This window comes from Ctenopharyngodon idella, chromosome 19, assembly GCF_019924925.1.
Source record: "Ctenopharyngodon idella isolate HZGC_01 chromosome 19, HZGC01, whole genome shotgun sequence".
Taxonomy (NCBI): domain Eukaryota; kingdom Metazoa; phylum Chordata; class Actinopteri; order Cypriniformes; family Xenocyprididae; genus Ctenopharyngodon; species Ctenopharyngodon idella.
The window spans coordinates 11456832-11474762 of NC_067238.1; the positions used below are offsets into that span (position 1 = coordinate 11456832).

Genomic DNA, 17931 nt, shown 5'->3' on the forward strand with positions numbered 1-17931 from the left:
TAGAAATATCTCCTTAAAGGGATAGTTTGCCCAAAAATGAACATTTCCTGTTAATTTTATTCACCCTTAGGCCATTCAAGATGTAGGTGTCTTTTTGATGCGACAGGAAGCTCGCACTCCAGACTGCCGTAAACACGCTCAGGACCGTTTGCCGAGGCTGTGGATTACAGGTATTAATGTTGTAAATGATGTTCAGTTTCTTGCACAGACCGATCATTTCGCTTCATAAGACCTCAATGTATTATCAGGAGCCATGGGTATTCATTTTGTTTTGCCTGTATATATATATATTTTTTTTTACTCTTAAAGTGATGGCACCCATTGACTTCCAGTATATGAATCACCAAAGACCAGGGTTTCAGTTAAAAATCTTCTTTTTACATTTCTATTGAAGAAAAGACACCTACATCTTGGATGGCCTGAGGGTTAGTAAATTAACAGCAAATTTTCATTTTTGGGTGAACTATCCCTTTAAGGTCACATTTGCAGGTTACCATTTTTTACAGTGTAGGCTGTGATCCTCCTCTGTTTGGTGCGTTTATTCTTCCCTTCTCTTTCTTTCTTTCTTTCTTTCTTTCTTTCACTGTCAGATAGAATGAATAGCAAAGCGTAAAAGATGAGAACGCTTCAGTTATCTGTTGAATTATTAACCTCAAACTCTATTATTGATCCAGATAGAATTGACTGAATGTTAAATGTCTTACTAAGGCAGAAAAAGTAACCAAGGACAAAACGTGGGTGTGTGATTGTTGGTTTATGTTGTGTATATGCATTCTGTTTTGGTATAATCTAAATGTTTCCAATTGACAGGCTTTTGTTTTTCACCTTATGCTTCCTTGTTCAATCACACATGCACAAATGCACATGCACCACCAAATGTCAGTGGGCAGGTTGGGAGTAAAAAGCTCAAGGCTGTGCAGTGCTGCACCTTGAAGCACACACGATTTTTCTTTATCACATAAATGTTTATCACATATAGACACACATACAGTAGAGGCTGTAAACAACACACACACACACACACTGCAGTGTTATAAACATCTGCTCATGTGCTGCAGTCTAGTGGTATCTCTAAGTTTCCCACAGCAGAATTAGCTTTATTTTACTGCAGTACAGTGGACACCTGACAGTGCGTTGTGGACCTAAACATCTGTTATTCATCATCCTTTCACATTGAGTTTCATACAGAAAGTTTGTAGTTGTTTTTCTTGAGAGTTGAGGTTAATTGTGCTGGTCCATATTGGGCATCTATATCCTAATATTGTTTCTCATAGCTTTTAGTTAAAAAAAAACTAAACAAAATGTATGTGAAAACCATTTAAATGCACTATAAAAAAAGTTAGTAAAAGATTATCTTAAAGGGTTAGTTCACCCAAAAATGAAAATTCTGTCATTAATTACTCACCCTCATGTCGTTCCACACCTGTAAGACCTTCGTTCTTCTTCAGAACACAAATTAAGATATTTTTGATAAAATCTGATGGCTCAGTGAGGCCTCCATTGACAGCAAGACAATTAACACTTTCAATGCCCAGAAACGTACTAAAGACATATTTAAAACAGTTCATGTGACTACAGTGGTTCAACCTTAATGTTATGAAGCGACAAGAATACTTTTTTGCGCCAAAAAACAAAATAACGACTTTGTTCAACAATATCTAGTGATGGGCGATTTCAAAACACTGCTTCATGAAGCTTCGAAGCTTTACGAATCTTTTGTTTTGATTCAGTGGTTCGGCGCGTGTATCAAACTGCCAAAAATCACACCCCCCAGTGGTGAACCATTGAAATGGTTCGAAGCTTCATGAAGCAGTGTTTTGAAATCGCCCATCACTAGATATTGTTGAATAAAGTCGTTATTTTGTTTTTTTGGCACACAAAAAGTATTCTCGTCACTTCATAACATTAAGGTTGAACCACTGTAGTCACATGAACTGTTTTAAATATATCTTTACTACCTTTCTGGGCACTGAAAGTGTTAATTGTCTTACTGTCAATGGAGGCTTCACTGAGCCATTGGATTTTATGAAAAATATCTTCATTTGTGTTCCGAAGATGAACGAAGGTCTTATGGGTGTGGAAAGACATGAGGATGAGTAATTAATGACAGAATTTTCATTTTTGGGTGAGCTAACCCTTTAATTTACTAACCATACAGTGCAGAATATTATATTTTAAAATGTCAAAGAATTACTTTAATCTTATATTATAGTTCATATATTTTAAATAATGTATTTTTATGTAAAAGTATATTGTTAAAGTGATATTTTATAACTAAGTGTCAATCTCCCTATATAGTAGGTATATAATAAGTAAAGAGAAAATCCCTCTCCAAACTATTATGACCTGGTTTCACAGACAGGGCTTAGATGAAGCCAGGATTAGGCCTAAGTTCAATTAGGGCATTGAAATGGCTTTTATAAATGTGCCTTAGAAAAAAACATTACTGGTGTGAATCTTGAGACATTTCGTATATTTTAAGATACGTCACTGCAAATTGCTTTCAGTTAAAACAGCTCAAATAAAGCAATAAGCCCCAAGAAGCCATGGTTTACAGTGAATTTATAACAGCTAAGGGGCATTGTTAGGCACAACGCGGAGCAGAGTAAATTCACTGTAAACCACGGCTTCACAGGGCTTATTGCTTTTATAAAACGGTTACCACACAATACAAATACTAAAGCCAAAAAATATGTATCAATGCAACTTTCATGAAGTAAAATCATTAAAAGGCTTCCTTCCGCTGGAAAAAATAGTCCCTGACCGTGAACAGCAACAGAAGTTACATTACGTCAAAGATTGTCCTTATGTGCGAGTCACTCAGTTGCGAAGACTTTTATATTGAAACTTGTGAACACAGAACAAGACGCAAATGACAAATGCTTTGACTAGCGCTGTCAGTGTCAGGAGGGCATGGGAAAACCCATTAAATGTTAAAAGGACAAGATCGCAGCGGACATTCAAACAGATTTTTTATCATGTATGTACTTTGGGTTGCTTTAGGTTGCCCTTGATGTTGCTTTATTATTGTTTATTGTGTTATTTTAATGTCTTGTGTGTTATCCTTGTGGTGTTTTGTGTTTGTGCTTTGCCTTTGCTGTTACAGACACAGTTGCAGAGACAAATTTGGACAAACTTTAAGACAATGTAGTCTTCTTTTGTGCTATCCATTTGTTTTACAGATCAGTTTACAGAACTGGTCGGTATATTAATGTTACTATATACTTTAATGACTCACAGTTAGGAACTAAATGTACAGTCATCTAAATGACGTGTACATTTACAGAGTCCAAATGACACTAGTGTAAATATGCACTGTATAAAATGTTAGTAAAAGTTACATTAGTTACCTTAAAATATATATTTTTGAAAGACAATATATGTGTTTTATTGTAAAAATATGAATTGAATATATTTTATATTATATTTTTAAGACCATACATATACTTAACATAAAAGTATACTGTAAAAGTATATTGTTATATAATAAAAAAACATTTTTGTGCAATTATTGGAATCAGATTACTTTATGTATTAAAAAGATTGCATAAAAGTAGCATAAGCACACTTAAGTAACCATGTATGCATTTTAGTTTTAATGGACACAATTTTTGTTGTTTAGGGAACAATCTGCTAATTAAATGTTAACCGTATACTGTATGACTCACATGCCTTCACCGACATATGCAGACCTAAAACTAACTGTGACCTTATTGAGCCTCATCAGCGTCAAACTGAGTGAAAGTCTCTCTTCTGTCATCCCATCCCCATTCAGCCAAATCACCGCAGTGCTGAAAGAGTGAGAGCGAGCGAGCGACGTGAGAGAGAGAGCGAGAAAGAGAGGAAGAGAACACGCGTGTGTGTGGTGTGTGTTAGTGTGTGAAAGAGCGAGTGAGGTAGAGAGAGAAGAAAACTGCAAAATCTGTCAAGGTTTTCCAGGCGTTTGGTTATTCCTCTCGACGCCTGTGCAGCGCTGACTTGGGTCGCGTGCTGGAGGGTGAGTGCTCGTGCTCTTCTTTCTTCATGCACGTTACCGTCGCTGTATGAGTGGCGCGTGATTAGACAGCATAGTTTCAAGTCGAGAGATCGATTCGTTCCGGTGCTTTCGAGCCAAGTATGACAGATCCAGTCAATTCATATCCAGTAGTCCTGCGGACCACGCACTATAGTGAAACGCTGATTTATTTCATTTTTTACATGTATTAATTTAACATTATTTTCTCTATTTTGCGACTAAAGTCGAAATTGTTATTTGTGAGTTTTGTATCGTTCATTTTTTTTTTTTTGTCGCACTTAGCGCGAGACTCGTAGTTAGGTTATGGGCTCGTGTCGTGGACGGACTGGTATGTGTCATGGATGTTGCTCATTTCTCTAGTGCTGACTTTTGGTAACGCTACGAGAAAAGAGTACTGCGGTTGTGAAGATTTGAGAAGGAGACACGATGTTTGTTTGGAGGGTCAGGGGTTGAATTCATTGTGAGGACCAAATATCCATACAATAAGGATAGTAAAACCTGAAATCCACTACATAGTGGGGACCAGCTAACATACTATAGAAATATGCTAAATAATTATCTAATGATATGTATCTAGAAATGTTTCTGTAAGGGTTGTGCTTAGAGGCAAGGGATAGAAAATATCATTAGCAGAGTATAAATACAAATAAGGAAGTCCCTATAATGATAAAGAAATAGGTGTTTGTGAGGGTCATGTTTGCCTATATTGTATGGTTGCAAAGTAGTAAAATCTGAAATCACTTTGTGAAATTACTTTGTGGGGTTCAACAAACTGTCCTCGTGAGGAAAACGGCTTAATATGCTAAACAATGTTCTAATGAAAAAGTAAAGATGAAGAAATGTTTCTGTAAGGTTTAGAGAGGATATGAAATATCATTACCTCAATATAAAAACAAAAGAACTCTAAGGAAAGTCTCCTTTATGATGGGGTGTGTGTGTGTGTGAGAGAGAGAGAGAGAGAGAGAGAGAGAGCGGATGAGGACAAAGTGACGTGTAGAATGGCCGAATTATTTATATATATTTTTTGATTCTGCCTTGAGTCAGGTATGATTATTTTCTGCCTTCTTGTGGCTTTGCTGGAATGAAGATATTACTTTGAGCTTTATGAATGGTGCGCTATATCTGAAATCATGAATGTGCACATGTGAATGCATGTGCGTGTGTCATTGAGAGCTCGCACATGCGTGCAGGCCTGCATGCGCGACTGTCCTCTGAGATATTTTGGGCCAAGGTCTTTCCCCAGACCCCTTCCTTTTTTTTCTCTCTCAGTCCTTTTGCTCTAAATACTTGAATACCATCCTTTCATAAAGCACACATTTCTCTGTTTTCTCTACTCATTTCCTCCCACACTCTTCCCACTTGCCAGTTGGCCTAACCTGCTGACAGGGGAACATATTGCCATCTCTACAGAAAACTACACTCCCCCTGGGCTCTTGCTCCCCAGTCGAGTGGACACACCATCTGTGGAACCCCCAGTACACCACGAGGGCTGTCTTTCTAAATGTGGTCATGTCTGGCATATTTTGAACGCCCTCCTACATAAGACCTATATTGCCTAAATCTCCTGGAAGAAATAAAGGACGACTGGATATTGCTCTGTTGTGCTTTAAGGCTAATAGTGGCTGATGCTTTAGATTGGTTAAGTTATGTTATAGTGTTTTTAATGGTCACAGCAGTGAGGGATTTATTATTTTCTTTACTGGACTGCCAGATTTTCAGCCCAATGTAGATATTACAGCACTGGACAGTTACACAAAAGTTTTCGATTACTTTTTTCTTGAATCCACATTCCTTTTAATTTTTATTTTATACATATATGCATATGTATGTTATATATCAATATAATATTTTATACTTTGTATTTTCATAAACATATGACAGAAATCGCTTAACCCCCAGAAACCCTTCTTGATCAAGATTACATTGTTTTTGGTGGAGGAACACAGGTCTGTGTGTCGCCTGATTTCAGCACCACTGTGACGGACAGCTCCCAATTGCCTCACTGTTTCTTCTCCCACCCTGTAGCCTTGATTTGCTCTCTTTTATATTTTTCTCTTTCACTGAGTGTCTTTCTACTCGCTTCGCCCCTCACGGCTTTTAAAATGGGTTACATTGGTACCTGCACATTTACATTTCAATAGCTGTATCACATGACCAGCTGTTTCTGCAGTATGCACAATTTTGCACATATTGACCACTATGATTTATTCATGTATTTTCTTTCTTATCATCTGTACAGTGTGACCATATGCTACTTGTACTCTATTCACACACTCACACATATTTAATTTATTAAATTATTTACAAATAATTTAAATATAAATAATTAAATTAGTACATTTAATTATTAATTTAATTATTATATTATATTATTATTTAATTTATTTTATAAACTACTTTTTATTTTAAATATTTTAAATTTTGGCTTATATATATATATATATATATATATATATATATATATATATATAAAAGCAACAGATCACAAAACTCATGGTTCGGATCATATTATGGTTTTCAAGTCACAGATCAGATCATTTTTCAGATCAGCAAAAAAATAAATAAATAAAACAAATAAAAATGGGGGTTTAAGACAAATGTAACTTTGCTTCTCATTTATTACTTATTTATTACTATTTTTATTACTTATTACACTTTAAGTACTTTGATACCACAGCAAAAACTCCTGATAAAGTTCAAACATTATTAAAGACAAATGAACAGACAGTAAAAATAAGAATAAACGAATTAAAACAGATAAATACTACAGAACAGTTACAAATAGTTTGGTCTAACAGTAGCCTAGTATTTAGGTACAAAAATGTAATAGGCTAATTAATATAAATATAATTGTAATTAAGCTGCATGCATAGTGTTCACTGTATACATTAAATATAGATTAATCATTGTTAAAGTTGTTTTGTTGTTTGAAAATTAATGACATAGCAGTTAGGCTGCTGTCACTAAATGCACGGAACCAATGTATGAATGCACGACCGAATGCACGGAATCAATATGATGAAACACATCCGATTTCTTTCTCAAGTTATCTCAACTTTTTATGTTCACTTAAGACTTTATAACAGACTAGAATACTAGAATACTTGTCGAGACGGAGATTTTGAGATCATTTTTTTGTGTATGTGTCCGTTCAAGCTCATGGAGTCGCGAAATAGCGCTCTGTTATATGTTCGCGCGCCATCTGAAAGGCGCCTCTGTGTGCGTGCGTGCGCACAGAAAACAACGTGCGATTGCGAATTTTGCCTCTTATTGCATTTGAATTGATTAAAAACGCGTGAGTGTTTTAAATTGTTAAGACGTACAAACGTGCAAATAATAAACTTTCAGTATGTAATGGCTAAGCGCAATAAATCCTGGAATTACATGCGTTCCGAACCGTGGGGCTTGTAGTATGTATCACGGATCAACAACGGCTTCGGAAAAAACGATATTAGGGGTGCAACGGATCGTTGTTGATCCGTGATAGGTACGAAACAGGCCCCACGGTGTGGGTGTGTGTGTGTGTGTGTGTGTGTGTATGTATATATATATATATATATATATATATAAAATGTTTATTTTAAGCAATCATTTTTGCTTGCTGGATGAAAAATAAAAGCTTTTTTTGAGAGGCCAGTAACCAACCATCCAGAGTTCCCTAGCTGCTCTGAACACTTCAGACCCTGCGTAGTAATGCCCTGGCAACCACGCGCAACATCCCTAAAAGGGACTTTTGCATATGCACACTCTACTTCTTCATAAAATGTACTACCATTCCAATGCTAGTACACCAAGTGCTAATGCATTCTTCAGAGGAACTTCATTATTCACCATATTATCTTTCCCGAAGCCATTTTTCCTCACCTTTAACTTCTTCAAAGCTCCTCTTTTCTGCTCTGCTCTGCTCTGTCAATGCTCTATGGATTATCTTAACCCTCACACATAAACCACTATTCACTACGAATCCTTCATTCATATCAAGCACACCCTAGGGGCTCCCGACACTAACCGAAGAGGATTTCACCAATAATAACCCATTATTGTGTTCTTCTCCCCCTGCCAAAAACCAAGCCTAAAAAAATGTTAATTTTCCGGGCTTCTAATCCAGCGGCTATATGGTGCCATTCTGTAAATTAAGGGAATTGTGGCTCTTCTGGAGGCATGCCAATCAAATCTTCATTCTTGTTCCAGAGCGTGAGTGCAAAATGTGTAACAATCCAGAAGGTATTACACTGCAAAACCTTTCCGATACTGTTCACATTTTCTATTTCTTGATTATTCTTTCTGATTCTCTCTTTCTGTGTTTACCTTCAAGCTTTGATGTGTCAATCTATTCAGCAGATATAAAGCAATACGCAGCTGTGATGCTTTACTGCAGGGTATTACAACAACCATCGGTTCTATAACCCTAAAAACAATGAATTTAGCTAATGATCTGCTTGTGTAATTGCCTATTTGTTGGAATACAGACCTTTTAGGGGCTAGTTGATTAATAGCTAACATTGAGCCATGGCACAGTGGGTAGTGCACGGGCTCACATAGGGTGCAGAATCCAGTTTGTGTCCCAATCCCATTCTCCCTCTCTCTCCCTTGCACTTTCCTGCTATTTTGTCTTGTTCATTATAGCCTAAAGCCATAAAAATAAAATAGCAAATGATTTATAGTGTCTTTAAGCACTCATATAATTCTGAAGATATGTCTCATTGCATGCTTGCCCCTAATCATTTTAGTCATACACTGTTTAAAGGACACTGTTTGTCCTTCATCTGTTTGTTCTGTTGATGAGTCACACATTAGTTCAGTAGTCGATGGAGAAAAAATTTTCATCAAGCCCTTCAGGCACAGCTAATATAATAATTCTTGGCCTTAAGTGGCAAATGGTTGATATTGAAACAAAAGCCAGTAAAACAATTCAAGAGTTTGAAATTAAGAAAGAATGACTCATTGTCAAATGGTTATTTAACTTTTGCAGAGATATAAGTTGCTGAATGGTGCAAACTGAGTAGAATTATTTTATTTATTAATAAAATAATAATTGTGACTACTTAAGTGACTACATAAGTTGGTTTGATCCAACAAAAGGTAAGCAGCAACATTATTAAATACAAATGGCAGTTTGTGTCATTTGAATACTCAATTGCAACACCAAGCTCATGGGTTCGAAACACACATAGTGACAGGATAGGATTGCTTATATATATAAAGTTATGTGTTATTTTATGTGTTCATTTATTTGTTTGTTTATGTGATCAGATGTATCATGTTTTGTTCAGAACATACACTAGCATTGATTCAGGGTCAGTAAGAATATTTTTAATGTTTTTAAAGTCTCTTATGCTCACCAAGGCTGCATTTATTTGATCAAACATACAGTAATATTTTGTAATATTGCTACAATTTAAAATAACTGCCTTCTACTTTATATATTTTAAAATGTGATTTATTCCTGTGATGGGAAAACTTTGTATATTATTTAAAGGCTTAGTTCACCCAAAAATGAAATTTCTGTCATTAATTACTTACCCTCAAGTCGTTCCACAACCGTAAGACCTTCGTTCATCTTCGGAACACAAATTAAGATATTTTTGAGGGAATCCGAAAGGTTTTCGAGAGAGTCGGCGTTCTGACGTTAACCTGGAAGCGATGCACTGTCTCTACAACATAAACAGCGTAGGAGAATGTCAGAGAAGAGAACAAATTGTTGAATAAAGTTATTTTTGTTTTGTTTTTGTGCACAAAAAGTATTCTCGTCACTTCATAACATTAAAGGATTAGTTCACTTTCAAATGAAAATTAACCCAAGCTTTACTCACCCTCAAGCCATCCTAGGTGTATATGACTCTCTTCTTTCTGATGAAAACAATCGGAGAAATATTAATATCCTGATGCATCCGAGCTTTATAATGGCAGTGAATGGGGGTCACTAGTATGAGCTGAAGAAAGTGCTTCCATCCACATCCATCCATCATAAATATGTGCTCCACAAGGCTCTGGGGGGTTAATAAAGGCCTTCTGAAGCGATACGACACGTTTGTGTAAAAAATATCCATATTTAAACAAGTTATGAAGTCAAATATCGAGCTTCTGGATGTGGATGGAAGCACTTTCTTCAGCTCATACTAGTGACCCCCATTCACTGCCATTATAAAGCTCGGATGCGTCAGGATATTTATTAATATTTCTCAGATTGTTTTCATCAGAAAGAAGAAAGTCATATACACCTAGGATGGCTTGAGGGTGAGTAAAGCTTGGGCTAATTTTCATTTGAAAGTGAACTAATCCTTTAAGGTTGAACCACTGTAGTCACGTTGACTATTTAAACGATGTCTTTACTACTTTTCTGGACCTTGAATGTGGTAATTACGTTACTTTCTCGTGGGGATCAGAAACCTCTTGGATTTCATCAAAAACATATTTTTTGGGTGAACTAACCCTTTTATGTTATTTTATTACATGTTATATTTTTATATTGCATGTTTGGTTGTTTATGTATTTATTCATGTTCTTCTCTCCCGTCTTTTTTAGATGAGTTCATTTAGCACCAGGGCACTGACGCTCCTGTCGTCTGTGTTTGGGGCGTGCGGGCTGCTCCTGGTCGGTGTGGCTGTGTCGACGGACTACTGGCTGTTAATGGAAGAGGGCATTGTCCTGCAGCAGAACCAGACCAATGAGGTGAAGATGGCTCTGCATTCTGGACTCTGGAGGGTCTGTTTTGTGGCTGGTAGGTACCATTACTGATAGAGCTGCATCATCTAACCAGGAGTGCATTTCCCGAAAGTGTCGTTGACTAACTATGGTTGCAAGTTCTGTCATTACAAACACAGTTCAATGATTTGACGTTTCCTGAAAACATAGTTCCAGCGAACATTCACAAACAGCATAGCAAACTTACGCAGTTGTAACTGCAAAGCTCTCGAGCTGTGGTTAGAAGCATAGTTTCTTGTTAAATGACTTGTGGACTTAAATAGATCTTGGGCACAATAAGTAACCTAACATTCAGTACATTCTATCCCCCTTATTCCTACGCCCCATGACGTTTTGCGCGAATTATGGGTGTAACTTCCATTAAGCTGTAAACAATCAGTGAAAGGCTCGCTCTACAAACACAATAATACATGTTTTGTAAACTGGGTACAATGAGATGACATTACTCTACTCACCCTTCAACCATTGAAAAGGACATTTAAAAGTGTAAAAGCATCAACAAGGTTCTTTCAACAGCACATGAATAACCCCAAAAGTGCGACTCTTTCCACAGCAATAACAGATGAGTTAAATATCACTGTATTATGTGACATCCGTTGCCTTAATGAAAAATGTTCATTAACTTCAGCATTGCGTCATATTATTTCAAAGTGCTTTCCGTCATTTTGACAGATAATAAATTGCATTCACCTGTGAAAACAAACCTGAAAAGAGATGTGAGGATTTGAGGAGAAAAACAAGAGATTCTTTGTGCATTCCAGTGAATTATTAATGGGATATATCATAAATTAAATCAGGAGAACAGACCACAGATGTGCAGTATATGTTATCCTTTTTCTTACTGTTACTGTGGAATGCAAAAGGGAAAATAGTAAATAATCATGAGGAAAACTAAAAAGAGCTCTTGCCATAGATATTTTTGTTATAACGTGTCATGTTAAAATACCAAGTGTTACGTTATTCTCATGATGTCTGAAAATAAAATATGAAGGAAAACTGACAGCTCATTCAGTCAAACTGACAGATAAGCTTTATATGTAGGGCAACCTTATGATTTGAAATTATTCATTTCAGTGTTTTTGAATGGAAGTTCCCAAAAACGGAAGTGCTAATTCAAAATGCAATAAGCTCCTCAGGAATAAGGTGGATATCTTTCGTTCTATTTAAATTTATATATACATTTTAATCTAGATATTTTAGCGTATCAACAATAAGCACCATTTTTGAAGAGTGCTCATGTGCGTAAAATACGCAAGAGAACTCCGGAAAATGACGTATGCGGGAACCCGCGATGAATCAAACATAAAATAAAGCAAAATGTCATGGAACAAAAACATTGAAGTAGTCATTAGGCACCATGTTCATTACAGCAGCGTCTTGGAGATCTTGAATAGATTAATTAGCAGAAGTTATTATACTCCTCTACACTCAAAAAAAATAGTTTGTTCATTGAATGTTATTGAATTAAGGAAAACTTTTCCACTCAATTAAGTTAGGTTCATACAACAAGACTTCAACAAGTCCATTTAAACAAAAAATAGATTGCTGAACAAACTTAATCAATTTAGGTTCTTGTATCAGAAAAAAAAGAATTTGTTGAGTTGGACTGATTTATTGCAGTCTTGTTGTATGAACTTAAATTCATCAAGTTGTTGTGGTTACCATTGTGGTGAAGAGTGGGGCATAGACCGTACGCAGATGGCTTAATCTGCATATGAAGAAGAGCAGCACTGTAATCAACTAATCTTACTTCAAGTTACAATAAATAGCTAGTCTGGAACATGTTCATACATAACTTTTTATAGCTATAGCATGTGAATATAATGAACAAGAAATTATCAATCATTTCATTGATGCCTGCAAAGCTATGGCTCAAAGAGTAAAGCAAAAATCATAATAGTTTAATGTCGCCACCCACAACCTACAGTAACAACAAGCTCTGCTCCTCAGCAAAGTGGTAATCACAAAAATTTCAACATAGAAACTCTTTTAAATGTTCAGCATAACTGAACATCAAACACTAACAAGCCTTTCCCTTTAATAAAAAACACATTAAACAGCACTTATTTTCAACATTTACTCTTCTGATCTATCTGTATGCAAAACATGCTGGGAACTAGAAATCCAGATTGATTCAATGCAACAGAAAAGATTCATGTAGTCCTAACACAAATAGTTTAAGTTAACTTAACATTTTACAAATTTAATTTCATTTAACGTAATTAAATTGAGTGCAAATGACAATTAAAGAGTTAGTTCACCCAAAAATGAAAATTCTGTCATTTATTACTCACCCTCATGTCGTTCCACACCCGTAAGACCTTCGTTCATCTTCAGAAAACAAATTAAGATATTTTTGATGAAATCCGAGAGGTATATGACTCGTCTATAGACAGCAATATAATCAACAATTTCAAGGTCCCGAAAGGTATTAAAGACGTTGTAAAAACAGTCGATGTGACTGCAGTGGTTCAACCTTAATTTTATGAAGTGCCGAAAATACTTTTTGTGCACAAAAACAAAACAAAAATAGCGACTTTATTCAACAATATCTTCTCTTCTGTGTCATTCTCATATGTTGTTTTCGTCCAGCGCTTCCAGGTTCTATGTCAGAACACCAACTCATTATTGGCCGGCTCTTGCGTCAGAATCACATGCATGCATCGTGCTGCTCACATGATCAGCTTTGGCCAATACTGAGCCGGCATTCGGACATAAACATGGAAGCCTTCACTATGCATACTTCGTCACCTGCGTAAGGATAATGACAGGGAAGAGAAGATATTGTTGAATAAAGTCGTTATTTTTGTTTTGTTTTTGTGCACAAAAAGTATTCTCGTCACTTCATAAAATTAAGGCTGAACCACTGCAGTCACGTCGACTGTTTTAACAATGTCTTTAATACTTTTCTGGACCTTGGATTTCATCAAAAATATCTTAATTTGTGTTCTGAAGATGAACGAAGGTCTTACGGGTTTGGAACGACATGAGGGTGAGTAATTAATGACAGAATTTTAATTTTTGGGTGAACCAACCCTTTAAGTTAAAAACTAAAGATTTGTGTTGTTTCAGTTTATTTTATTTAAATAAACTGAGCAAACAGCTAGAATCTTTTTTGAGTGCACCTGCGACAGTCCTATATTGGTTCTAGCTACAGAGGTGCAACCATGTTACTGCGGTTTTGGGAAACAGTCGTGATTGTTGGTTAGTTTCTCCAGTGATGCATTGTACCTACTGTAGTAGTTAATCAGTGAGTTACATCATTATATGGGAAACGCACCCCAGTTTGTTGCTGAGACAGATGCCTGATTAAAAACCAAATGGCAATTGATTGTGGCGTCATGCTGTGTCAAGCATCACTTCCTCTCGACATCGACTCCTGCATCAGGTTTTGCTCACAGATCCAAAGGTGCATCGGTGTATCATCGAATGGTAGTGTCATCTAAATCCCTTGGTTAAGTTGCAGTTTATTTGTGTGGCATCCTGCTGTGTTATGCAGCTGGTCTTCAGTGTCCCTGCACCGCACTGGTGTGGCATCCTGTTGCATCACCCTCCTAAATCGTGCCACACATTGTAACAGAAACTAGTGAGGCTGTGTGGGCAAACCACTGCAAGATGCCAAATCAGTAACCACATAAAATTCCTAGGCTAATAAAAGATGCAATGAAGCAAGCCTTTTTCAGTTTTGTTTAAAGTGCCCCTATTTTGCTATTTTAAACGTTCCTAGTTTTGTTTTGGATGTCTCCTACAAAAAAACACTTTAATTTTCTCATAATGTACATTGCAGCATCACCTCTTTTCTCACAGTGTCTGAAATGGTTTGATAAAGGAGTCTATCGCTCTAAACCCTTCCTTTCCGAGAGAATACTCTGCTCTGATTGGTCAGATGGCCCAGTCTGTTGTGATTGGTCTACTGCTTAAAGCATGTATTGGAAATGAAACTCCCATTACCATATCTGAATTTCAGCTCTGGAGGCTTCCTCAACACTTTTATACACGGTGATATGTACAGTAACAACGCAGTAGGTTTTACCGGATCAGTTCCTCATCCTTTGGAAGTACATGCAAAGTGGATTTGCGTTCGCAGCGCAGAAAACCGCTACAACTACACTGTTTGAGGGCACTTAAAAAAGCATAATGGGGGCACTTTAAGGAAAAGACCTTATCTTTTTTGTGTTGCAATTGTATATGTTGCTTTGCACCGCATGCTGGTTTGTTTTCATGACACTGACAGGAAGTGCTGAGGTGGACTGAAACGATGCCACACCAGTTGGTGGCAAATGGCTGACTAAGAGAAGTGTGAGGATGATGTCACCTTTTTTCTAGCTTAACCAATTCTGGTATTTAGTTTGCCTGTATGTGGGTGTTTGAAAAATCACAACAGGAAGACTCTTTGCCCATTAGGTGTGTTGTGTGTATAATTTGCACTCTCTTCATGCGCTCTAGAGAGCATATGATTTATGTGTTTAAAAAAGATCTTTTTTTATATGTGTGTGTGCCAAGAGCGAGGTCTAATGTGCCCTTCTTTCATGCACATTATGCAGAAGCGTCATGCCCATTTAGTGCCTCTTCAGATTTTTAAGTTGATTTTAAATGTAACTGAAATTACATTATAATTAAATTAAAATAATTAAAATGATTGTAGGTTAAAATACTTTGTCCAAAACAGGTTTTCAAACTGGGGGCCACAAGGAGGTCTGTAAAAGATTTGCGAGAAAAATGTATTTTAGCAATTGTCAATGTTAACGTGTGCTCTTAAGCCTTGTACATTTTTGTCTTTTTCATTTTTCTGTATTTTGATCATTTTGCCTGTGTTAATGCCATCTGCATAAATTTTGGCTCAGGTGTGTATTTTTATTGGAATTTTACTATTTCACCCCCATTTCCTTTTATAAATCTATTTTAAACTATAGGTACACAAAATAGTTCCTCTCAGGACCTTAAGGATAAAAATATCCCCATTGAAACCCATTGAAACTGCAATTTTTAATCCCAATGATGCAATATTTGTTAATAGGCTTTCATTCTGTTGGCAAGGCTTCAAAATTAACATTTTGTGTGCACCAGTGGAGCTTTGCTGCCATCTAATGGGGAAAGTTTGGTACTGCGCCCAAACAAAATCTTACTGAAAGCTCATTTTTTAAGATATCAACATCAAATTTGGAACACGACTTATTTAGATTTATGGCTTTGATTTTCTACCAGTTTCAACATGTTTTATAAAATATATTTTTTATATATAAAATAATGTTCATAAATCATTTTCATAAACTTAAACCTCTATAACTTTTTTCTTATTTTACTTTAAATTCTTAAACTTTTTTTTACTTCAACAATAATCTGCCAAGGGTCTTCTTTAAAATGACACTGTGCTCCCAAGCTTCACATTTTTATGACAGTTTTTTAACTTCTTTGGACCTATGTGTAACTTTTTTTAATTGACGCACAAGGGTTAAAATTTAATGAAATATGTTTAATGTAATTATTATTAATTTATATTCACATTTGCAATATTTATTTATATTTTATTCTGCTTTCCAAAGACTGGTCAAAAGTCATGAAATAAATGTAGCTTATTTTAACATTTTGACAGTTTTTTTAACAATAAGAAAAAGGTAATCTGCATATAAAGAGAAATTATGTTTCAATGCTTTTGCTAGCAAAACATTTGCGTTCTCTCACAAAAAATATTGTGTTCCCCTCAGAAACATTTGCTCTCGCTCGCTAAACTATTGTGTTTCCAAAAGTACTACTGATTTTTTTTTTACTCTCACCTCATATTATTTCCTTCACAAGTGTTTTGCGAGCAAATGCAAGGTTATAAATATAATTAGATATGCTGTATGCAGTAAACTTAATTAAAATAAATATTTTCCAGATAATATTTAACAAACATGTTCAATAATGTCAGTTATTTAATTTTGTTGTCTTCATATCAACATTTTTCTCACAAAATGCACACATTTTGCATCAAAAAGTAAAAAAACAAAAAAAACTCCTGTTCTTCTTACTTCTTATATGATATAATGTATAGATTTCTTATCTTGCTCAGGCCACCAAGTAAGTCAGGACAGCCACCAATGCAAAAAAAAACAAAAAAAACTGCATGATGCTTCTGACTATAAGTGCAGTTTATACGTGTAATGCATGTGAGTTTTCTCGCCTCTCTTCTCAGTGTTTGGACCAAAATCATTGCTGTGTTTCTTTCTGTTTGTCCCTGTCTCCCCTACTGTCATTGTCAATCTTTGTCCCACTCTGTCTGTACACCCTCTCTCTGTCTGTCTTTGTGTCCCTGTCTCCCTTTGTTCCCCTGTCTCTCTCTCTCTGTCTCTCTTTCTATCTCAGGGCCAGAGAAGGGGAGATGTGTGGCATCTGAATACTTCACCGAGCCAGAAATAGATTTCACCACTGAGAACACAGCCAACATACTGAGTAAGAAAAATTAATGCACTTTATTGTGTATGAATACAGATGGAAAAACAATGGTTCTTTATATAGAAATCATGGGCATGAACTTTTTTGCAAAATCTAGATTTTAGGTTAAAAGTTGTATATATATTGTTTGTATAGAGAGCACATATTATATCATATATTATATTATATTATATTTTATTATATTATCACTCCGCTGTCAGCATTCTCACAACTCACAAGTAAGTGTCATGGCAGACGAGAAAACCCACCATATTTTTAAAGATACTACTGTTTTTTAGGTGAGAATATAGTTGTTTAGACCTCAGATATGCGATGTAAACATAGACGCTTTTGGAGATGCGAGCTCCAGGCCGTCAGCGACCGTTCAGCGCTCATGTATCCACAGAGAACAGCTTCATCTCGGCCAGTCCTTCGGGAATTTGCCACTAGCTCTTACGTAGATAGTGTTTAAACATGAGGTATAATTCGTTTTAGGTATATCAAACGGGCAATCTTTGGTCGTATTAATATATTACTTGTTCCAGAGCTAATAGATTTGGCTTAAGGGCTATATTAAGTTTCATAACTTTATATTTACGTTGAAATTAATTCCTGTACTAACTAGAGCACTGCTTTTGTATGTTTGACTGAACTGTTTGCTTGCGTTTATTTCCTATTTTACTTCTTATACTGTTACAATGGTTATTGTTGTTAATTTAAATAATATTGTTTAGTAATTAATATTATTTGGTATTGAGAAAGAGTCTGTTAGTGATTTCGACTTTAGTTACATTACT

At 35.9% G+C, this 17931-nt stretch overlaps 1 protein-coding gene across 1 annotated transcript in view; it reads left to right on the top strand.

The window, feature by feature from the left end:
* Nucleotides 1–3760: 3760 nt before the first annotated feature.
* The window catches only part of cacng7a (calcium channel, voltage-dependent, gamma subunit 7a), a 28121-nt gene continuing 13950 nt past the window's right edge, over nucleotides 3761–17931 (top strand). The window contains exons 1-3 of the mRNA XM_051873583.1: nucleotides 3761–3997; nucleotides 10541–10736; nucleotides 17066–17152. Coding sequence (XP_051729543.1) covers nucleotides 10541–10736; nucleotides 17066–17152 — 283 coding nt within the window. The 5' untranslated portion in view covers nucleotides 3761–3997. The remainder of the gene's footprint in view (nucleotides 3998–10540; nucleotides 10737–17065; nucleotides 17153–17931) is intronic.